Source organism: Bacillus rossius, chromosome 5 (assembly GCF_032445375.1).
Source record: "Bacillus rossius redtenbacheri isolate Brsri chromosome 5, Brsri_v3, whole genome shotgun sequence".
NCBI classification, from domain to species: domain Eukaryota; kingdom Metazoa; phylum Arthropoda; class Insecta; order Phasmatodea; family Bacillidae; genus Bacillus; species Bacillus rossius.
Window position 1 is genome coordinate 725,236 of NC_086333.1, and position 25,370 is coordinate 750,605.

General features: G+C 36.1%; 1 protein-coding gene across 5 annotated transcripts in view; it reads right to left on the reverse strand.

Annotated features, from left to right (window-relative positions):
• LOC134531542 (low-density lipoprotein receptor-related protein 11) overlaps positions 1 to 25,370 on the reverse strand; it is a 200,976-nt gene that overhangs the window by 155,569 nt on the left and 20,037 nt on the right. For 4 of the 5 annotated variants that reach the window (XR_010075026.1, XM_063367221.1, XM_063367222.1 and 1 more), the window contains exons 2-3: positions 14,091 to 14,260; positions 7,577 to 7,689 (exon numbers count right to left, since the gene is read on the reverse strand). Coding sequence is in view for 4 of the 5 variants with exons in the window: in XM_063367221.1 (XP_063223291.1) it covers positions 7,577 to 7,689; positions 14,091 to 14,260 (283 nt within the window). In the remaining variant the exon portion in view is untranslated. Of the gene's footprint in view, positions 1 to 7,576; positions 7,690 to 14,090; positions 14,261 to 20,950; positions 21,269 to 25,370 lie in introns of those variants that run through there. The other variant, XM_063367223.1, reaches the window with a different exon arrangement.

Consider the following 25,370-nt stretch of genomic DNA (forward strand, 5'->3'; position numbering starts at 1 on the left):
AGTCTAAAGCGTTACATAATCTATTGCAGCATTGTGTTGCTACCAGGCTTATTAATTTCGTTTAACGAAATTATAAATTGATAAAGGCGTAGAGAAATCATCACAATCTAAAGAAATACCATCAAAAAGAAAAAAAACGTAGTGCAGTATGGAATTTTTTCACAGATGTTGACGATTGTTCCGCACAATGTGATAAATGCAAACAATTGTTCAAATGCCTGCGTGGTAGGTTATATTTCAATGATAATTGTATTGTTTTGATAATTTGTAGGTCGTACAAAGCCATATAATTTAGTATATGCTTGGTAATAACTGTTCTCCGATTGTAATGCAACATCCAGCGTTAAAAAAGACAAAGTAAAACGCAAATATGTCACGTTGCGACCACTCTTGAAATGTATTTTTTCCGTTCGTTTTCTTATATCTTCAAACTAATAACGTTTCATGTTGACTACTGTTAGACCAGATTTTCGTCGTAACATTCATAATAATGGTTTCACTGGGATTTTTGAAGCCATGATGGAAGTAATTTGCTACAAAAGTGTTAATGTGTGTGTGGTAGATTAATATTGTTTAGATAGCGAATTTGGATATTTTACTGTCTTTCTATAATACCGGATCTTTCCCAAAACACGAATCGCAATTATCGCTTAGTTTTGAGTAGTATTTTGATGTGGATGAGACTTTAGTGATCTGTGGAATAAATAATTATTCTAGTTTTGGTGTTTTTCTAATACGGTTAGAGCTAATCCAAAAAATTAAAAATACAGAAAATGGTATTTTTGAGTAGGCTACTAAAAAGCCAAAAATTAATATTTTTAATGTTGCTAACCTAATCTAACAAACAATGAATGCCAACTGACAGTACTTTAATTTGTAGCTAAACTTACTTAACCAATGGTTCAAGCATTTAAACAATAGGGCCTATTTTATATGTAGTTAACACCCTAACCACCCATTCAAATGATTTAGAATAACTTCAATGTAGCTTAGCTAACCTAACCTAACCTAACATAACCTTACCTAACGAAATGTTAAAATTGCAAACGACTGATTAATAACTTGAAATACTGAAATGAAGTTTACCAGAGTCATCAACTAAAATGAAAGGAACTCAAAAAAAAAATTATCATAATGTTTTTAGAAGAAAACCTATTCTAGAATATTGCACTATTGTTAATAATTGCCATCTGAGGGCAGTTTCGTTATTACAGACGATTTCCATTTAAAAAATGAGAACAGTTGAATGCCCTTTGTTTAAATATTTAAAATATCACTTTTTTCTATTTTAAAAACATATCTAGTACATTTTATATGTTATATTGATTGTACAAATGAAATCATTTACTCAAGAAAATGAGTATGACATATCAAAAAAAATATTTCTTGCAGGCACTACAACAACAATACATAACCATTTGGAGGCAAAACACACTGTGTTGTACAAGGAGCTATTGAAAGATAAAGAAAAAATTCATGAACTCGAAGAAACTTCTGCAAAGAAAAAACCACAATTGCTGCAGTCTACTTTATCGACTATGTTCAGAAGTACGCAGATGTACACAAAGTATTACAAAACAAATTGCCATAATGTTGGCAACAGAACTTTTGCCTTATGAGTTTGTAGAAGGGCGTGGTTTTCAAGAATTAATGGGACACAAAAATGTTGCACCTACATATACAGTACCATGTAGAACTACTTTCTCTGAACATTACATTCCAGCTCTTTATGAGGAAAAAAAACAAACCCTCAAGAAAATACTTGTACAAGATTTACCAACAATATCATCCATAGCATTTACATCTGATAGCTGGACTTCACGTTCCAACAGACAGTTACATCAGCCATACCTGCCATTATCTCCAACCTGACTTCACTTCTGTGTCATTTGCAATGAGCAACACTGTTGTAAATGAATCCCACACAAGTGTTCATGTGGCTGCTACCCTAAAAAATGTTCTCCGACCTAGCAGTGTCACCTATACCATTATTTTGTATCACTGACAATGCCCATAATTTCAGACAGGCTTCTGCGTCATTATTTAGAGATGGTTCAAGATCATGTTTTGCTCATACCCTTCAAATTGCAATTGAAAACAGCAAGAATGATTGCCCGGGTACAACCACACTTCTTAGTAAGGCCAGGAGTATAGTTGGTCATTACCGAAGAAGCACTCGTGCTAGGAAGACTACACACACTCCAGGAGCAGTTGAAGGTAATTCAGCATGTTGATACTCGTTGGTGCTCAGAGTACCAAATGCTCAAGAGACTGCTGGAAATGAAACCTGCTCTTGTTGCAGACCACGTGAACTCTGGTGAAACAGACATGCTGACTGCAGTGGAATGGAAACATGCTGAGAACTTTGTTCAAGTTTTACAACCAATTGCAGAGGCCACCGAAGAAATGAGTGGAAATACTTACCCAACATTGTCTATGATCATTCCAGCACTTCACTGTCTTCTTTGCAACCTCGAATCGCACATCGCTACCAAAAAAGATGGAGTGACACTCGCAAGAGCGTTGTATAAAAACCTTAAGTCAAGGTTTCCAAACTATATGCAAGAGCCCCTACAGCGTGCTGCAATGTTGGTAGATCCCAGATTTAAAGGTGTTTTTGTATCAACAATGGAATCAGAAGGCATTCTTTTATCAAAAATTAAAAGTACGAAAACAGATTCAGTTCATGCAGTTAAAGAAGTTAAATATAGCATTCCCAGATATGCACCAACATCTTCTTTATGGGCTGTCTTGGATAATATTCCAAAGCAAGACGATAAAGATTATGATGAAGGAGAAGATGTACGACGGTACTTAAAAGAACCCCGCATCAGCAGACATGAGAATCCATTATATTGGTGGAAAAATGAAGGCATAAAGTACCGATATTTATCCAAAGTAGCTCTTAAGTATCTGGGGATTCCTGCCACACAAGTAAATTCAGAGCGTCTCTTTTCAGCAGCTGGGAATGTTGTTTCAGCACGAAGGGAAAACTTGCTTCCTCAACATGTAGAGAAATTGGTGTTTTTACATGCCAATTTAAAATAGAAGCTTAACTGCTGACACTATCAGTGTGCATGCTATCACTAGGGCCTAGTGTTTAAAAGTTTTAATACTAATAGTTTTAAATGGTGTTTTGTGTGTGATATTTTAAAATAGTTTTTGTGTTTTGTTCTTGCCCCAAATGGACTTTGGAGTTTGGTAATTTTTTCCAGTGTAGTAAAGAGTTCATTATATGGACATTTTTTTTGAAGGCTCAAAAGAACAGTACTTCAATTTATGTTGTGTGATGCTGTTGTGTACGTGTTTATAAAACTATTATTTTACATAATAAGCACTTTTTTAAATACTGTGTTTTATCGCTTAATGGTTGCACGCGCGTAATGGTCGCAACAATATTTTAAGTTGTCAAAATTGGGATAAAAAAACTTCTCACGTAAACGTCGTATGATGTTTTTGGTCCCGCTAGTAGATGCCGAGCGCTATGTGTAGGTATCTTTTCCGTATAAAACAATATATTTTAAAGTATAGATCTAATATTTATTCGGTCATTACCACTTATTTATTTAATTAACGGAAATACGAAGTTGTTCGACGTGTAAATTTTCTTATTAAGACGTTTTTAAACGTTATTTCCTTTATCTGATCGTCTGCATCGTAGCAGCGTACCGCTTATAAAAATGTAGCCAGCGCATCATTCATGTTTGGTTATGTTGCTTCCCGTATAGAGCGCGCGCACGTAGTCGAATATCGATATCTCGCCAAGTGCATGCAACGTGCGCTCTCTGTCAACGTCCGAGTTAACTACATTTGATAGCCCGCATTCTTTCGTGGCAAGTGTGTACTACAACACGTTAGTTCACGTCAAATACAAGTGGCTTGCGTTCACGTTAGAGCTTTGGTTTTTCTATTTAAAGTTTTTGTTTAAGGAATTATTAATATAGATTGTTTGGCGTGCTCTTGTATACTCCACCTTTTTTTTAAATAAACGTACTTTCCATGAACGGGATTTGTTTTTATGAACAACTTTACCTAACAAAAATTTTTTTTTTTCGCATATTCGTCGCACCCCTACTTTTTAAAAACTTTTAGAATAAAATGTGCGACGATTATACGAGAAAACACGGTAGTGTGTAACTCTTCTTGTGACACTCTGTTCTATTTACTTTTCCTATACTACACTGTTCAATATGCTGTTCAGTTTGGGACATTTTAAAAGCTAGTTTTACTCAGGTATATTGCAAGCACTTTTTTAATAAACTTAAAACATTTTAACACAGCAATGTGCAGCACCTTCACTCAACGATGGTTAGCAAACAACTGAGCAATGGCTTGCCACTCCAGCTGAATCCTTTATCTAGAAGAAAGAGGGTCATAAAGAATCGGCTCATTTTCTTTAGATAGTGGGTATGACTCATGCCAGTATCTGCCATGCTGTCATCTGCTGCATTCAGATTGCTGAACCCTATGTCAGCTGTTTTCATCTACATACACACTATAGTCTATTCCACGTAAGGTTTCTAGATTTTGACATTTCTCTTCAGAGAAAAGTGTCTGTAAACAGGCTTGTAAAGGCCTGGTTTTTCAAGAAAGCTGGTAGGGATTAAAGATCAACACAATGGAACTGTCCTAGGCTTCTTTCTCAGAAGAGAAATGTCACAATCTGGAAACCTTACATGGAATGGACTATATCTCCCAATATCTCCCTTCTCAGGACACATAGCCTTCTTTTCAGATAAAAATGTTTAACTTAAATCATTAAAACAATTTTATAATTAACTATGAATAATTCAAAATAGGTATTTTCAATTTTGTAATGAACGAGTTAAATTATAAATTAAGATGAAAATAGCTATATAAGCCTTCAAATACCATCATTTTTCATTCATAATCTTGTAGATCATTCTTTTAGGTTTAATTTAAAAAAAAATTGACTTGGTATCTTCTATGCCAGCTACAATAATACCAACTCAATAAAACCAAGCAATTGTACTTAAAATTTTTTTCTTAATCGAACATTAAATTTTAATGTGTGTCAAGAGTTACGCAGGATTTATGAAACATTTTTTTCTGAAATCTACATACTTTGATTCATATATGGAAAAAATGTCGTAATAATACATAAGTTAGACATAGAGCTAGCTACAATTTTTTTTCTATAACACAGTTTTGAAAAGTGGTGTCTTGAAACTGTCACTTACATACAATTTTCCAAAACTTTGGAAATTTTTATCTCGGAAACTATGTATCCTACAGCGAAAAAAATTTAGGTTGATCAGTAACTTGATGGGTGGTCCAGTTAAAAAAAGTTTCAAGAAAATCTGAGTTGATGGGTGTAATAGCCTTGGTGAAGTGATATGGATTGACCCAAAAGGATTTGTTTAACGACGATGACAGGAACATGAAAAGTTTTTCTTCTCGTGAGAGAATGGTCATAGTGATTTTTGGTGATGATTTCAATTTTTGTACAGTTGAACATTTTTGCCTCTTCATACTTGTACTCTCGTCACTTTCTGGTTTTCTTTTGCTTATTTTTTTTGTGCTTAGGCCAGGATTGGCATTGACGATTGCAGCTTTCTTTGGAATTCTATATGATGACATAGAGTTTTGAGAATTTGTAACCTTAACTTCCTTGTTGAAAAAACAAAGAAGTGGCTCCCACTGCTCCACAACTCTTGCCAAACTTGAACCTAATGTCAACCACCTCGTGCAAACATGTTTCAAAATTTTTCCAGTTTCCTTATTGTGCAGCTCTTGGAATTTTTGAAGCTTGTCCTTTCTCTTGGAACTTTTTTCCAGATAGTAGTAAATATCTACAACTATCTCGTCAAGTTTCACAGGAATGCTGGCTGATGCTTTCTCTGCTGCCAGGTTAACTAAATGACAAAGGCAGCCAATTGATATTAAATTTTGCTGTTTTTGTTTTAACAGAGCAACAACACCATTTTTAGCTCCAACCATTATAGGGGCATTATCAGAGCAAAAGGCTACACAATGTTCAAAAGGCACCTCCAAACGTTTGAACTCTGTGAGCAACAGTTCACCAATATTTTTCCCTGTGGAATCCCCCTGCAATGTAGGGAGCGACAGCAAAGAACTCACAATTAACTGGCTCTTTGGATCAAAATATGTCACCACGAGGGGATAAAGTCTGGAACTAGAATTTGTGCTACCATCTGTAGAAAGGCAAAATGGCCCATTTTGTAAACAGTCAATAATATTAGAAACTGCATCTAAAACCAATTCATTAACAATGGCAGTTGTCTTAGTTCTACCACAGCTATATTGCTTAGCCACATCACACTTAGGAAACATTTTTCTAAGCAGCGGGCCAACATGATCTGCAACACTGAAGGGTATGTTGCGTTCCACTAAAAAACCAGTGAACAAACACTCAGCCTGAATAACCTCATTTTCAACACTATTTGTGCCAAAGTAAATGTTAATCTTTTTATTTTCCTGTTGGTATTTGAAATTACTTACATGTTTCGCACACTTGATGTTAGTGATATCATTTTTGCCCCCATGAGAAATATTAATATCACAGCGACAGACGGAACAAAACGCATGCTTCTTACCTTTCTCCGACTTCAGGATACATGAAAACTGTGTAGAGTATGCCGATCTAAACACTTGAACGTATTGTTTCTTTTTATAACACATTTTATACCTTTTGTTGGCACATAAGTACTATATTTATGCAACAAAAAAGAAAAATAATCGACGTCTTGACTCAAACAACTTTATTTCTTTCTTGCTTCACTACACGAAATGTATATGAAACTCAAATACACTCCCAAACATAACTGTATCGTTAATATTTTGCTTTAACTGAACCACTATAGTTTTTAATTAATGTAAACCAAACCACTATTTGCTATCAAACACAACACTACACGCGTGGACATAACCTGCAATCTCGTACACGAAGGGCCCATCTACAACAATCGGAACCTGTGGCCTCTGGGCGGTCCGTGTCCTTATCCCATAGATAAAGGTTACTATCTTAAAGTGAATGAATGATGTCACATTGTCGCACATACGACTGTTCAGTCTACAATTACGATGTCTGATGTCTGAATCTAACGATTTCTAAAGTATTCACCCCAGCGCAGTACTGTGGAAGCACGGCACAAAATGTCGCCGGGTCAGTGCAAATATATGGTATTCTGTACTGTAAACTACAGTACATGTACCACAAAATGAGGTTAAAAAAATCTTGCAGCACGTTAAAATCGATACTTCCTTTCTTCTTGCCATAAAATCCATTACAAAACTGTGGTATTGTACGTGACATTTACGGCACTGTTCTAACAAAAATACGGTACAAAAACTGTACATATGGTATTTACCGATGCAAGTACACTATTTTATGGCACGAGATTGAAAACGCTAGCCCGTGAGTCAATGTAGAATTTCAGGCCAGCAGAAACGTAATGCGTAAAATTAATGCCGCTCCCCGTAAAAACGTAAGAAATGTAATTACCCGTACAAATTACGGCAGAATCGTACACACGCAAAAAAGAAATGGACTCTGTAGTAACAACATGCTAGAGTGACATGCAGCGCTACTCACTGGTGAGTGTGTTGGGTGTGGCCACAGCCAATGGCACGACCTCCCGGGATGGACTGTTGGTGGTTGGAGGGAAGAGCGCGGCAGTAGCCTCGGCAGCCACTTGAGGCGGCTTCCTGGAACACAGCCCCTAGCCACTAGTTGGTGTTCTATTGGTGCTCATGAAGATAGTGGAGACTTGCCACACTGGCACATTCGCTAACAGGTTTAACTTCGCTGGAAATCTTTTCACTGGGGAACTGGTTTTTAAAGCTGTATGGACACTGTGTTTCTAAGGAAAACTCATTTTTTTCTGCTATGTGATTACCACAATATTTGCAGATACTTCTTTAGTCTCTTGTGTTGCAAAAGAATGTTTGATTGAGAAAACACTGTCTTTAAATACATTTGAGCAGATAACCACTGCTGAGCTCAGATAGAAATGGAAAAAACTAAATATTTGCTACCTTCAACGAGCTTTCAAACCAATTATTTTGAGATAGCCAGTTAGCCAGACAACACCATATGTGTCAGAACGAGGGCTTAGTTTTAAGCTGCTTGCTTGTTGACAATACTAGTGAATAACCACAAGAGCAAGTATGTCTCCGGATATACTATAAACTCTCAGGAAAAAGCCCTCTTGTAAAGGGAGGAAGCAGAGATTATCCAGTGAGTGAAACAGGAAAGGCAAAGTGGTCAACTGCATTGCCGAGCAGCTGAGATACACGCGATGACGGTGGTGGCGGTGGTGGCGGCGATGGTGGTGGTGGTGGTGGTGGCGGTGGTGGTGGGAGAAGAACTGACAAAGTCATCTACATTTTCAGCATAAAATTTTGAGAAGAAAAATGTTTCTATTAATAAGCTGAAAATAATTATTTCTCTTGATAATGCCTACAAAAACTTTTGGGCCATTGTTTACATAGCTCCCAAACAAGGTCTTCTTGCAAAAAAAAAAAATAGTTACATCTAATTCAGCAAAGCAGTCTGAATACTGTTTTTTTGAAGTTTGTGTCTTCAATTTAAAGTGTTATTATTTTTACAAGCTAACAGAGCTGATGGATTTAAATAATTTGGTAAAGAACCTGCTGAACTAACTTTGGAAAAATTGTAAATTATTGTGTGCCTCAGGAGTGAAATGATGTAATTTTTATAGTAGTATTCACTGCCAGACTTGATGATGTTCTTTCTGTTACCTTTTGTAATCAATGCTATAAGGTGCACTTGCCAACCCAAAATATGTTATCTTTTTTAGAACAAACTTGCAATTTTATTAGATTTTTCATATACAGTTTGATGTGTCCCAAGATGTCCGTCAGGAGTGTGAGGTCGTTACCTGGTCAGGAGGTAGGATGGGTTTCGGAGTGAGTCCACGAAGGCCGCTACCAAAGGAAAGGTGTTTTAATAAAAGACAACTTTCGGCTGCCGAAAGAGCTTTCTCTGAAGTTTGGCTCTAATCCACAGTTAAATATTCTTTCTGACACAACTTTCATGCATGCATATATATAACAGGGGAATATTATATACAACAAGACAGAGTTTTAACACTATTGATAGCTACACAAAATAAATTACAATGTTAACGTTAACATTTATATGAACACACGCTCGATTATGTAAGCGAAAAATATAATACATTAATTAAGCTTTCAACATCTTGATAGCACTTAACCATAAGTGTGATCTATTGGCGTATTATGAACCCTCTCGAGTCCTTAAATAATATTGCTTGGTGAGTGTCTTTGGTGTGGCGAACACATGATGTCAATTGTGGTTACGGCTGAAGTGAAAATGGTAGATGTGTCAAATTACTTAATATTACTTTAAAAGCTCCTGAATGTTGGAATTATTGGTCTACGATGGTGACTGTAACAAAATGCTATGAGCATTAATAAGTATAAAAAACACTATGAGTATGAATACATGTATGTATAACGATTACACAGCCTACTTGAACGATGAAGGATCCACTATTGGTGCACAGATAGACAAATGGGACTTTATAAAAAAAAATTTCATTCACATGCAATGTGTACACACTTTTCCTTTCATTTTATTATTTTTTAGCAACATTTGCTTTAACAAGATTTTTCTCCAACGATGCACTTTTACAAAATATGCCTTATATAATTAGCAATGTGGCATGACTGGGAACTTAAAAATTGAATTTAATACTGTTTAATGGAAAATACAACTACTGTAGTTATTTTCAATACAGTTGCAGTTTCCTGGCAGTTACATATGGCCTAATTTGCTTTGAGGGACACACATAACAATAATTTTTTTTTATTTATTCATGCTAGTCTTGTCAACTGCACGACCATTAGAGATGATAAACACTCGACACAGACCAGGCAACTTGACTATAGTTAGAAACCATCCTGAGTCCTGCCTAAGAGTGCGTTCACAAAGAAAGCTGGTTGCAAGCGCTTGCTAACAAGCGCCGACAAGAGCTGACCGGCGCGAGAAAAAGTTTTAATGGTATCAAGTGTGTGTGTTCAGAAAGAAAGCTTGTTCCGACTTGCAAGTGCCAGCTACAAGCGCTGAACGGTAAGCAAGAACCTGTTGATACTTGTTTTTCGGCGCCGGCAGCATTCATTCGCTGACAACTACTTGTACAGTCAACATGGATGTCGATGAAATTATTTCACAAGTGCTTAGAAGAGGACCTATTTGGGACAAACGTCTCAAATAAAATGTGAATAGAGTGTACGTATAGAAGTGTTGGAAGGAGATAGCTTTGGAAATGAACATTGAAGGTAAGCAAATTTATTATTTCAGAACATTTGCTGAAGAAGAAGTGGAAATATTTACGAGATCAATATTCCACTGAGCTGTCAAAAATGACTCGTCCCAAATCCGGAGCTGGAGCAGATGAAATAGTTACGTGTAAGTGGCAGTATTTCAAAACACTTTCTTTTTTAAAAGACATTGTTAGACCTCGAAAAAGTTCAGGTAACTGTTCCACACTCAAAAGCCCAGATACTTTTGAAGATATTGAATAGCAGATGAACTCTCCAGATATAGGCGACAAGGAAGAAGTTATTGGGTCTGAAGATGTGGTAGTAGTTCAGCCCCAGCAAGATAATGCCGTGGATAATGACGATATATCCACAAAAGCTGATCGTTTTTGCGGAATAGAATACGAGCGTGATACTCCACAAACACAAAACATTAGAAAACATACAACGGATTGAATCAAACGTAGAAGAACTGATGACTAGTATACGTCTTCAATGCATAAAACTTTTAATAATCTCAATCGAGAGAAAAAAACTAGAAATTTTAACACAAAAGAGGCACAATAAAGAATAAAAGGAACCTGACAACGAGCATTCATTATTCTTCAAGACGCTTTTACCACATGTCAGAAAAATTCGTCCGGAACAGATTTTTCCATTTCGTGCAAGGATTCAGGAAGTTTTTCAGCAATTTGCATACTCCATGTCTTACAGTGTTGGATCTACACCTAGAAACAGCACTCGATTTTCACCTTGTAGCACTTCTAACCAGAGCGCATCCATGGATGAATATGAGGCAACACCAATTTCTGCAAATGAGGATTTTCACGGACTTGACCAATTATTAAATCTCAAATAAAAATAACTAGTTGAGGAGTTTTTATGCGTGTAAGAAACAGTAAATATTTCCAACAACATGCCTATTATATTTAAATTCACAACTGTTTGTTTACTTTAATTTACTCATTGTTATGTTCTTATATAAATAATTGAAACTCCAACTATGTTGTGGTTTGTGGTACTTTAATTACTTCACTAGACATAAATAAAACCTCATTACTCACTCCGATACCATTACATAATTAATTCAATTGATCTGAGGATATAAGTGCACATTATCTTAACAATTCAAGATCTATAACAGACATTTTCTCAAAGATAAAATGCAAAAATTATAATGTGTTTATATTTAACTACAAATTATTATTTGAAAGAATTTATTGTAACTGTGGTAATGTAATATAAAACAAACCACATAGAAATAGTACCTAGTTTTATCTTATAGTGCATAGTAAAAACTATATAAAAATTGTTATATGGTAAATGGTTCCTAAAAATAATTATTATCAACCAAGACTTACCTCAAACAAATAACTAACCGTTCTTCGGGATGAATTGGTTGCTTATGCCAGTTTCCCCAGCATTTGTCCAAATTAGTTTCAATTTTCTTGAGGATATAATTGAACGTCCTCAACTCCATCCTCACAAGAAAAAAAACCTCACCTTGTCCAGTTTTAGCTGAGGAAACAGATTGTGGTATTCACCAAATCTTCCTCTACCGGGGTCAATTAAATGTCTTCGCACTTTTAAATCTACATTTTCTAGTAAAAACAATATTCTTCATCACTAGAGGAAGATTTATCGCAATGAGAGTTGAAAGCTTACTAAGCTTTTGTTGTGAACACCCAACACTAACCACAAGTGCTTGCAAGCGCTGGGAGCAAGCGCTAGGAACAAGTAACTTGCTACAAGCTTTCTCTGTGAACGCACCCTAAAGTACTTTCCAGAAACCATGCACAAGAGAACTGTGGATGTCGTACAGGGTCGTGAGGTGACACAGTGGTAACACGCTCCAATCACATACGGGAGAACCAGCTCAGCCACGTGCGGCTGCGGCCAGTGGAAGGAGGAGGCGGTGGGAGAGATAGCCTCTCCCGAGCTCACGCTGTTTTATTATTGAGGGAATATTAATGTTTACTTAAATATTTTAATTCATTTATTAAACTTTTCTTTCATCAAAAGTTGTATGAAACTATTAAAGCAGTATTTGAGATGACCATAAATTTGTAAATATTTTAAGCCACATCTCTGACATGCATCCTTTTTTTGTACCATAGCTAGGGATGGTGATTTTTCGTTTTCGCGAAATAGATGCAAAAATATGCTAAATTATATTTTTTCCGCTATAAAATGCGAAATATAGACTATTCAGAGATAAATGCGAAATAAAGGTAAAAGACGTAGATTCGTCTTCACTCTACACAATTTATTTACCGATTATATGTATTTTGTTTCAGTTCAGTATCAAAAGAAACCATCATTTTATGGCGTATTCAACACAAGTATCTTATTGTCACGTAATTCACAACACTATTGTTCATAAATATTGAATGAAGAATTGCCATCCGTGCCTCGCGATTGTAAACAAACCAAAGAACAACTAGCTGGAAGAGTGTCTGTCATCTTGCAGAGTACAAGTTTTTAGGCCACCATATTGCGACATCTCTGCTTCGCCGCACTAACAATCGTAAGTCCCATTTTCTGGCTGTGTTTCACGTGAAAGCCGCGTTCTTGTGTAGTCTGTGGAAGGTGGTGTGTTTACAAATACGTGCATACTCGTGAGTGTGTTGTATACTGTTATTTCTCGTGGTAAAAATTGGACGAAACATAATTTCCATTTGCGATTGCATAAATGAATACAAAAGTAAACAGTTCTACGAAAGTGATACAAATATTTTAATGTGCAATTTATGCAATCGCTGTCTGGAGTGGAAAAAAAAGATGAACTTGAAAAGCACATTAAATCTGAGTGACATCAGGCTGCAAAAAAAAAAAAAAAAAAAAGAATTATCGAGAAATTGCATGAAGGAAAAAAGTCGGTAAAACGGCAAGTAACGGTTTCTGGCATGATCGAAAACCAAAAGAAGGCAAAAATTGAAAAAAAAAAAAAAAACTAAAAAAAAAAAATTGAAAAAACGAGTTTCAATAACACTCTTTGTGCACTCTACATCAACTATGGCCATGAACGTGGCTAAAAAATATTTATTGTGATTTTAAGTATTCAATTTATTGCACTCATCTAAAAAGTTGTTTGGAAACCTGCCAAGATAGGTTATCTTTATAGTTGTGCTAGATCTTTATTTCTGTGGTTGTTAATAATTAATATGTGTATTATTTAATGCTTTTTAAAAATATACTTTTCTTCAGTAATGTAAAATGAGAGAATTGGCTAAATCTTGTTTTTAAAAATGCTACAAAATGCTAAATTTCAAATTCAAAATGCTAAATGTTATTATTTTAAATGCTATAAATCACCATCTCTAACCATAGCCCTTCTGGAAAACACCTTCCTGGATCTGCACCTGAGTTGGCCAACTCTTTCTGGTCTTCCCAAACACACTCCAGACAAACGCTAGTGCAGGGTTCTATAAATTCCAGGCTCCAGGTCACCATAATGCCTACATTTTCCTTGCTGGCAACTAACTTCTGCCGAGAACCAGCATACTTCTATACAGTGGTTTTGAAAACATCAGGCATTACCGATGTTACAAACATAGTATTACAGAAATGACTGGTTCCAAGAAACCTGGACAGTATTTAAATTATAATAAGTTAACTCTAATTACTGATATTATACGATGTTGCTATGTAGGTATCATTTAATACTCAATGTTAAAATTAAGTCTAAAAGAAAATTTTCTCACAAAATTTTTTGTTATCATTGTCTACTAGATTTAATGCTTGACTGCTGTGGTGTGATCCTGAAAGGCCACAAGAGGGTCGGGCAATCCGGCGCGCACCTCAGCCGTGTCAGCTCCTCCTCGTGCTTGGTCAGCTTGATCTGCGACTCGAGCTCGCTGGCGTGCTTGCTGGCCGTGAGCACGGCACTCGTGTAGTTGTGGTGCTTCGTGAACTTGCACTTGAAGTCGTCCGGCGAGCCGCAGTGGAACAGGTAGCAGCTGCCCGGGCTCTGAGCACACGTTCCCAACATTCTCATACCTAGTGCAACTACATTTCCACTCACATGCCACATGTGTAGCAAAATGGATAACTGAGTGCAATCTGCAAGCACACAAACTGCATATACTTAAGCACAAAAGTATATTTTAAAAGAACAAAGGCTAATACAGAATTGCAGACAAGATTCAATGATTTTTTATTAAATTTAGTTTCATTTTCAAAATGGAAGATTTCTGTAACATTTGTTTATTTTTAAAAATACTGTTTATTTATGAATCTGAGATTATAAAAAGTTTTATGTTTGTTTGTAAAACTATATTTCTTACAGTGATGACAGAAAAACTGTTTGAATCTAATAAGTTTTAGTTTAAAGAAAGACCTTCTGCCAAAAATAATAAGACATTATGCTTGCATCAGGTACCAGTAGTTGACACTTTAAGAAGTGTTTTTCCAAATTTTAAATGAATAAACTAAACTAATGAAGCGAATCCAAGTTGTGACATGTTTTATAATTTGTTAAACTTTTATTTATAATATACCATCTAGAAATCTGATTTAGTTAAATCAACATCACAGCAATATTTTTTTATGATGTTTATGCAATATGCACCAGTATTAGACACCCACAATTTCTTTGCGTACCAGTGTTTGATATGTTACTGTACCAGAAGTTGGCACTTGTAAAATGTTTTGGTTGACTACATTAGTATGCAGATGACCAACTAAATTAAAAAGTTTCACCGGATGGACACAAGACATTAAATAATAATGGAACTATACATATATTAAAACAGATTAAGGATTTTTTTTTAGAATAAAATGATTCCCACTCAGTATACAACATAAAATTGTGTCCTACATTGTTCTCTAGCCTTGTACATCTAAGGTCATCTTGAAATGATATCTCAAACGATCTCCTAAACTAACCATACTTGGCAAGGGTAATTTATACAAGATTTGAGGTGTCATTTAAATCTTGAATTATGCAAGCATATTTGTAATACTTTTTTTTCTCTGGAAAAGATACTATAACATAGTCTCCCTTTTCAACATTTAGTAAGTCATTATCACACTCATTGTCAGAAGACCCAATAAGGCTGATGTCATCAAGACTATCCCCTGACTGCACCCAATCTTATTCCTCATCTTCAATTTCTGAAGAATCTTTTAGTAAAGATTTCTTTTTCTGTTGCTTCTTACTCTTCTCCTTCAATATACAAAGTTTCTCTTTTGCTTCTTTCTCTTGTTTTCTTTCTTCCAGTCTTTCTTGTTTCATTGCTGTTTATTCTTTCTTTTGGGATTCTTTTTTCTCATGATATAAAACCCACTCCTTTGAAGACGTAACAATAGGTATCTTTTCTTTCTTCATTCTTTTAGCTTTCTACACCTGTGGACAGGCCAAAACAGGGCTCTTTTAAATGGAGAAGGAATTATTTTCCCACTAGATGTTTGCTGAACTTTTTGTACTATGCCATTGTCCAAATTTTGTGTAGGCCTATTTTCAATGCTTTCACATCCAACTACTCGTCCTCCTTGAGATAAATCTAATGTTTTTCCATTGTCTTAGATCTGACCTCTTGTCTACTATCATCTTCTGGAGATATATTTTGAATGTTTTCCGTGCTCTTAGATCTGACTTCTTGTCTGTTCACATTTTCTGTACTTTCATTTGTGTTGTCACTTGGTTTTTCTTGACTGGTTTCTGGCATGCTGGCATTATTGTGATTTGAACCCAAAACTTGATCTTGCATTCTCTTCCATACACAAAACAATGAATGATCAAGACTATCACTCTTCCAAATGCCATGTGATTTCTTGAAGGCCTCAAGTTTGTTTGTACCTATCTCTTCTTCCAAAAATTTCAGTGCTACAACTAGATTCTCTGAATAGGTACTGCTTGCTTTAGGATCTGTACGAAGAGCATCTCTTTTTGGAAGCTTTGAAAAGTCAACAGCATCTGGATTCCATGGAACCAAGCCACATTTTTAAAATCCATTTTGCAGCATCTGGGGTGTCACTGTTTCTGCCAAAACTTCCTTTAGCAATGGTGAAAAATCATGTCTTTGAATTGTGGGAGAATGTAAATGATGAAGACGCCATTCGTGAACTTTCTGTCACCAATATCCTTCATTCTATGAAAAATGGCTACATCCATTGGCTGAATGAGGTGGGTAGCATTTGGGAAGAGAGCTACCAAAATGATTCCATTTTCTTCGCAAAATTTGCTGGTATGGAGAGTTAAGTGGGAAGTATGGCCATCAATGAAAAAAAATCACTGGGCGAGGTATTTTCTCATTTTCAAGCCAGGGAAAGAAAACATTAGACAAGTATTCAAAGAAAAGCTCGCCTGTCATCCATCCTGAATCCGATTTGCCTACCCCCCAAGTCAGGAGGCATACTTCTAGCAATTTGTGAAGAAATTCTCTCATACTTGAATATTACCATGGGAGGTGCTAAATTGCCATTTGCATTTCCTGTTACAAGAATAGTTAAACATTCTTTTTCATCGCTGTTAACTTGTTGATAAACATTTCAGAAGTTCAAGATCTTTTGGATTCTGAGCAATCATTTTGGTTGCAATGCTGCAATCAGTTAAAACAGACTTCTTGAAAAACCTACAAGCTAAGCTATACACCAAAGAGTGTAGTTCCTCATACAGAAAAGGTAGCAATGGCCAATCGGTAATTTGACTGAAATATAGTCGAAAAAAGGTTCCAACTGCAAGGAAACTGACAACATGAACTCTAGTTTTGGCAAAAGCAATGGATCAGCCAATAATGATTTTATATTCAAAAAGTTCTCAGAGTCAGGTGGATGCTTTTCAACAGCAGCAACATACTTCTTTAGGAACTGCAACATCTCGATGGCCCTCTTCAAAACTATGGAATTTTCCACTCATCTTATTTGACAAAACTTCAAGGGAAACAGTACAGAGATAGTGACCTTTGTGTATGCTCAACGCCTTGATGGAAAGTTCTTGAAATATTAGTACAGAGCACGAAGAAACTCCTATACTTTCCAGCCAGATTCTTTATGAGCTGTCTTTTAAGCCCCTTGCACAATGTGCAGAGAGCATGTCCCAACATCAAATAATTTTCTTTCGTCACCATCTGACAAACACTTCTGCTGTATATCTCTGAGAAACTTCAAATTTACATTAGGACCATCTAATGAAATCTGAATGATATTCTGTAAACTCAATCCCCATTTAGTGATCCCCAACATAAATGCATTGACCAAGTCCTCTGCAGTGGCACTGTTTAGGAAGACAGACGTTAAAATAACGTGTACTGACTTCCCCTTAAAATGATCCCAGTACCAAACAACAAGATCCATTTGACTTTTCTGAGCAACTTGATTTAAACTTTCGCCAAATGAAACTGTGTAAAACTGTACCATTTTAACATCATCAAGATTTTCTGAAAAAAGGGCCCAAGTCCATAGGTAATCACATATGATAATTTATCTTTGTGCATTTAGAAATTTTGGGCCACTGCACTGTCTGCAAACATCAAAGAAAACAAATCACTTGTACTGCCACCACTTCTTTTAGAAGTGTGACATATGACACAATTTAAAGACCACAGTATTTCTGCCTTCGTAAATTCATCTTTAATAAGATATGGTTTGATGTCTGCAATAGGCTTACAATCTGAAATACGGGAACAAGTAGTGCCTGCAACTGAAGAACTGGTAGGGCTTAATTCACAGGTCAATGTATCAAGAGTTTTTGATTGAGACTGTGTACTGGATGTACTTGTCTGGGCCAGTGAAGTGGAAGCACCAGAAGTGCCAGATGTACTTGGTTTGGATAAATCATCTTGATACTATGCTGTGTCTCTCTGTTCTGTGTTTAAGGATAGTTTACTGGAGAAATTTATTCTCGACTGTTTAGCAGAAAGAAAGCCTGCCACTAACTGCGAGTGAAGTTTCCCTTTTTCATGTACTTTTACCGAGTTGACCCCTGCATGAGAAACATCAAAATCTGTCCAACAAGTACTGCAATGAGCTCTGAATTTGTCACTTTCAACTCGCCTTAACCACATTTTCCATGTACTTGCAAACGGTTGGTCATACCAACTTTCTTGAAAGCTACACTTTCCTGGCATTTTAATTCAACCTTAAGAGCCAACTGGCCTATTTACATTATAGAGAAACCTGTGTTTCAAGTCTAATTTAGTGAAAAACCAACTTCAAGTTCTATAACACAAATTAAGGTTCATTTCTCACAAACTTCTGTTTATCCATTTAGTAGTTTTTTTTTATTTCTAAATTGCAAAACAGGTTAAGCACACATTTGTAAGTAATTTGCGGTACTATCATATTTCTTAGATTTTCGGCAATGTATATGCAAATAAAGATCACGAACACGTAAACAAAAACACATTTTGAGTTATTTTATGACACACACGAAGTCCTGTACTATACTACATAGATAAGTTCCCAGTGATATTATTTACATAAGTTTTTACCAAGTGTGACAACCAATAGACGCGGAGGCGGAAAGCATCGTTATCGTAACAAGTTATACGTACCGTATTTACTCGCACAATCGTCGCAGCAATTTTACCAAATTTTACGGGGAAAAAAAAGTTAGGTGCGACCATTGAGTAAAAATTAAATTTTTTTTAATGTAAAACTAGTTTATGACGTTCTCACACAAAGATTTCCCATTAAATGTGATAGAACGTTTCGATCTCGCCATTTTCTCCATACTGTCTTTATTTTACGTTGGAATAAATTATTTCATAAGAAATTACCATTTATTTATTTATTTAATTAACATGAATACGAAGTTTTCTGATGTGTAAATTCTCTTTCAGTTAAATTTTCAATCAACTTTTTCATCGCCGCTGTGTTTGGTTATGTTGATGCATGTACAGTGTGAGCGCACGTAGTCGAATATGGATATTGATAGGTCGCCGCTGTGTTTGGTTATGTTGATGCCTGTATAGAGTGTGCGCACGTAGTCAAGTACGGATATTGATAGGTCGCCGATTGCATTCAGCGCACGCACTCTGTCTGGTTCCAAGTAAACTATATTTGATAGCCTGCACTCACATTCCTTCCTCCCACACGGCCACGCCACATGAAAGCAGGCTGTTCCGATCGCGCCTCAGTCGCCGTCAATAAATTAGTGTGCGACGATTATACGAGTAAATACGGTAGTATACTGTAACATCTATGGTTTGAAAACCTCTGTATCCTCGTATAAATACGAGACTTTTCATACGTCAGGCAATGCTAGACTCGTAGGCCTGTGTCCTAAAAAACGAAACAACGAAAACGAACATAGCACGACAATCAGCTTGGCATGGCATTGAATTTCACCACTGCATTTAATAGTATCTTATTTCAGCACTTTGTTCTTCTATCGCAGGCCAAACCATACTAAAGAAAGAAAAATATGGCTGTGCCAATTACACAGTCACTTAGTGTCCAATAAATATACGTGAAAATACGTCATTAGAAATATTTTTCGTGAGCTTGTACCGAATTCTGTGACTTTTTAGTGACTTTGTGACTTCGCATCAAAATTCGTTACTTTTTCGTTACTTTCAGGACTTTTGTGACTTGTAGACACACTGAATTACATCCTTACTGGATTTAAGAAGTAACTCATACCGATCACATTTACCACGTGTGTCATTTTTCGGCTTCTTAAAAGAAAGGTTGAATTCTTCCACAAAAATGTTACGGTACAATGCTTCATTTTGTGGTACAACTAGTTTTTCCTTGCAATAATCTTGATACAAATGAAACATCTTGGCTATCGACAAGTCAGGGTTCAGATACACTTTTTGCGTGTGTGCCCTAGAGTAATGACTTACATATGCAGGAAACATTTTAATGTCATTTCTTATTATATCCTTGTCACTTTCAGGAATATGAGGATGATTAGTATGTTTGCCTCTACCATCATGTGGGGTAACATTACTACCCGAAAAACAAACGTTTCTTCTCAACTATAACTTGAACTTTTTTTAAACTTAAACACAATGTATTTAGGAATATGCTTTGGCAGATTTTGACCCTAGCTCCATCTTTTGGTAAGTAATATTGCCTAGTATACTTCCTGCGACTTCCTTTTCCCTCATCTCGTCTTAATCTGTGTTTTCTTTCGTGATTCTTCAACATGTGCCCCAATATACTGATTTTGAGCCTCACTTGTCAACTCATATAACTTATGTAACATGTTATTTCTCTCTTCTTCTGTGAAAACTGAGTAACATTTCATTCTACAATTGCAAGGTGGTTTCAAGCATTTAGCCGCAACATTTTTCCTTTTCACAGAAACATACTCTTTACCATGAGCCTTTAAGGGGCCCGCCTCGTCAGGGGTGTTTGTGTGTTAGTGAGGCGGGTTGAAGCGCGACGCTCGCTGGTGTTTCCAGCGCGGTATAGCCTCTAAGCGCAAGGCTCTGAACTGGCGCGCATTCGTCTCGTCGTCACACGATAACTGTGAAATTTGAGCGGTGACAGTAACATTATATGGCGGAGAAATGAAGATAAAGGTGTTATGCAAGCCCCTTAAGTGCTTTCAAGAATCTGTACTGATTGTTTTATGCCTAAAAATTACTCTGAAAACACGCGTTTTAGGCATTGTAATGCTTCTAAAAATACAGTTTAAAAACATGATCCAAAATTAAAAGTACTTTTCGGGCCTCAGCGAACTCTTAAATGCTTTTCGTAAACATACCACACTCGGATATCTTGAGTAGTTTTGAAATCGCGTTGTTTTTCTTGAAGCTCTGCACACCGTATGTGTGCCCAGGTAGGCGGGCCCCTTAACTGTTTCCTGATATTTCGTTTCCATTCAGATGGATGTCTTTTTCGTTTTCTAGATGTCTTTCCAAGCACTGGTGTGGATCAGGTGACAAACAGGAACATCATCATGACTACTCCCACTCCTTGAATCCGTCTCTTCCACACGAACATATTGATCTGATGATACTTCTAATACATGACGAACATCCTCATCATCAGAAGGCGTATCTGGTGGAGGACTAGAAGACATGCCTTCAGTACGACTCCCGCCACCTGCAACATTATAATCCAATGTGTTGACAATATTAAACACTTTTTGTATTTGTCAAACACATAAATACCACCACAATAGACGAGTTTACTCACTGCCTAATTTGTTTATTTGTTTACCACACTGTAATTTTCACAAACACATTATGTGTTTACTAAAATCTGAACAAAGCTTGGGTAATTTAATTGGTACAACATAGAAAAACGTAACTATATATCATTACTTTTTTGAGTCAAAAATAATTATTTTTCAATAATTTTATTTATAAACAATACATGTTTGCCTACAAACACTTCAATCAACCAGTGATTCGAATGTTTAACTTATTCTTGGCTGAAACGTGTATAAAAATATTTGATTGACATAAACATTGTGTAAGGTTATGTAGCACCTATTTCATTTTAAATGGCTTTAGGTTTGTAAACATACCTGTATTATATTGTTGTGGTTTCACCATTTTAACCATCTTCTTTCCTCTTGAACACATTTTTGTAACAAGGCTTCCAATTCCAATGTAGAGAGTTTTCGTCATGCCATCTTAACTGAGTGCATAGAACAACATAAACAGTCTGCTTTGAACAATTATCTATATCGATAACTGTCAAATGCTGCCAACATACGGTAAAACGGGGTGAATGGAAACAGTGGGGTAAACACAATCAAAATTTAAAAAAAAATGTTACTGTTTCATAATGAAGGGAAAATGTATCGATAAGAGGTTAATAATTATTTTGCAGGTTGGCTAATCTGTAAATTTAAAAAAGAAATTTAGTTTCAGTGATTGGTAGCACTGTCACTTGTAAAATTGATGAGCGATTTAATTATGATTGTTGGGTTTACGAGTGTTTTGTAACCTTCAAACCTTTACATGTAAGTACAACACAACCATTCTTTGTGCAGTTTCAATCCACGTTTTTTTAATACTTATTCACCCATAAAGACATGTCAATAACATGTAATTGCGTAAATGTTTTGATTTTCCTGTAACATATTTTTCACTGAGGTTATGTCACACATTTTAAATGTGCGGGATGAACAGAACACCAACATTCATTGTTTCTATTCACCCCACAATTTCATAACCTTAAATTTTCAACTCTATCACTACTATGTTATTAGATTGAAGTGTTATAATTGAAAGTGTTTGTAATGTGATATGTTTTAGAATGACACGGAATTATAAACGTCTCAAACCAAGCAAAGCAAGTTCACCAGAGGTCTTAAGGAAGGCAATTGCAGACATAGACAATGGCCTCAGTTTTCGACAAGCAGCGAAGAAATATGACATCAACTACAGTGTTCTGTACAGAAACCACACAAAGCGTGACACTATAAAAAAAAAAGGGGGGGGGGACAAACTACTCTGAGTGAAGATGAGGAAACAACACTGGTGAGACGTCTTATTACTTGTTCTGACTGGGGATATCCTATTTATTCATGGACTTTAAGACTCTTAATAAAAGAATCACTTGATCGTCAGGGAAAAACAGTCAGGCAATTCAAAGACAATATGCCTGGTCGGGATTTTGTTGAAGCATTATTGAAAAGACACGCGTCTGAATTGTCTTCAAGGTTATGTCAGAACATCAAAAGGGCAAGGGCAGATATCACCCCACAAACGATAAATGAATATTTTGACAGGCTGGAATCAGAACTTAGAGATGTTCCTCCATCACATGTTGTTAATTATGACGAAAGCAACCTTTGTGATGACCCAGGCAGAACCACAGTTATAACTAGACGGCCTCCAAAGCATCAACTTCAGTGATGTTTTCTGCTACAGGGGATGGTGTTATTTTGCCCCCTTATGTTGTATACAAATCGTTACACTTGTATGAAAGTTGGCAAGAGGGGAGTCCTGATGGCTGTAGTTGTAATCGAACTAAGAGTGGTTGGTTCAACAGCTTCTGTTTTTCAGATTGGGTTGATACAGTAGCCCTTCCCTTTTTGAGACGTTTAGATGGTAAAAAGTACCTGATTGGAGACAACCGGGCCAGCCACCTTGCACTGGATGTTGTTCAAAAATGTGCAGAGAGTAACGTCCATTTTATTTTTTTGCCACGAAACTCTACACATCTTACACAACCGTTAGACGTGGCATTTTTCCGTCCGATGAAAATTACCTGGCGTAATATTCTTCTAGATTGGAAAAAAGGACCAGGACGAAATGAAGCTACTATACCAAAAGCTAAGTTTCCTCGCTTGCTAGGAAAACTGTGTGAAACATTTAAGAAGGAGAATGTTATTTCTGGGTTTCGCAAGTGTGGAATCGTTCCTCTGGATCGTAAAAAGGTTCTCAACTTGCTACCATCAATTGATGTTGGCGAAGTCAACCAACCTCAAACACTAGAAGTTGATATGTCAACATCAGCACGACTCTCTCCTGTTGTTGCCATTGACCAATCCTTCAAGGAACTTTTGATAGCACTGAGACACTCTGAAACACCACAAACAAGGAAAAAGAGGGTGAAAGTAAATGTTCAGGCTGGAAAAAGTGTTTATGTTGATGATTTTTCAGTGGAGGTTGATCCAGATCAGAATACTGCCGAAAAGCCTAGCACGTCTGGAACCAGTACTAGGAACTCCCAAAACAGAAAAGTAAGTTCTTCTGTTAGAAAGCCAACTAAACGTTCTAGATATCAATCATTAACAGAAGAAGATTCTGAAGGTTCTATTCATGACAGTGATCCAGACCTTATTCTATCTACTTGTACCCCTACCACTTATGAAGAACCTCATTATTCAAGCAATTTTCAAGACACTAACAGTAGCCTAGAACCTGGTGATTTTTCAGTTGTTAACATTTATGGAAAATCTAAAAAAAATACATAGAATGTACATTTGAAAAATCACTGAACTTCAAGATGATGGTTTTGTTGGCCTATTTTATAAGAAGTGTCTGGGTAATACATTTTCGTCAACTAATGAAGAGGGTTTTTTTCACAACGAAGATGTTGTCAAAAAGCTGATGGCACCTGTTGGTGCTTCAAAGTCATCTTCTCGCTTGAAAGACAAAATAAGTTTTCAAGATGATCTCACTGAGTTCACCATTTACTAACCCAGCAAGTACTTAAACTCACCAACTGTTCCAGAATTTACTTTTGCAGTTCGTTTTGTTATTTTTTGACTTTTTATGATGAAGATACTTGTTAATATACATTGCCAACATGTCTTATTAGTTCAGAAAAGTGTTATAAATAGTTTGGTTTGCCATTTGTTTATTTTGTGACTTTTTATATGTAGATGCTTGTAATTATACATTGCCAATATGTATTATTACCTTAAACTAGTGTTTCTGTTCACCCTTTAACATTACTGATTGTTTCTATTCACCCAACACTGTGTTCAATTGAAACAGAAAGGCAAAATCATACCTGTTTCTATTCACCCCACCTTATGGGGTGAATGGAAACAGCATATTTAAAATTTTTTTTAAATTTTGTATAATGACTCAAAGGAAAAGACATATTGTTGGCTTAAAGAGGACTGCAAGAGCCATAAACCGATGTATGTTTCAGCTACATATGTCACAATATTCTACTTGATATGTACATTCAAAGTTTAAAACTGTTTCTATTCACCCCGTTTTACGGTACTAATTATTTTTAATCTTCATGATTATGTCAACATGTTATTTCCAGCAGCAGCGTAAAAACATAAAGTAAATATCAATATATGAGGGGTCACAATTGCCAATGCCATGCAAACTAAGGCAAACATCACAGTACTGTTATTGCTTTAATGGCCAATTTTGACATTGGCCATTGCTTATTTGGCATTTCAAAAGACCAATGTCAACATTGGCCCTTGTAGCACATAATGAGGAATTAATTATTGTTGTGACTTTGGCCCCATTATAACCTGTATCTGCCACATGGTAAGTTACAGACATTGGCCATTATAGCACAAAATGCACCGCGTTTGAAAATGCACATTGGACTTAATAACTCATTTTTGTAAAAAAATGACATTGGTCCTTTTAGAACCAAGCCACAGATATATTTGTGAAGCAAACAAAAACAATGTGCATGCTGTACATAATTCCAAATAAAAAAAATCATCAACACATTGCAAAAATCTG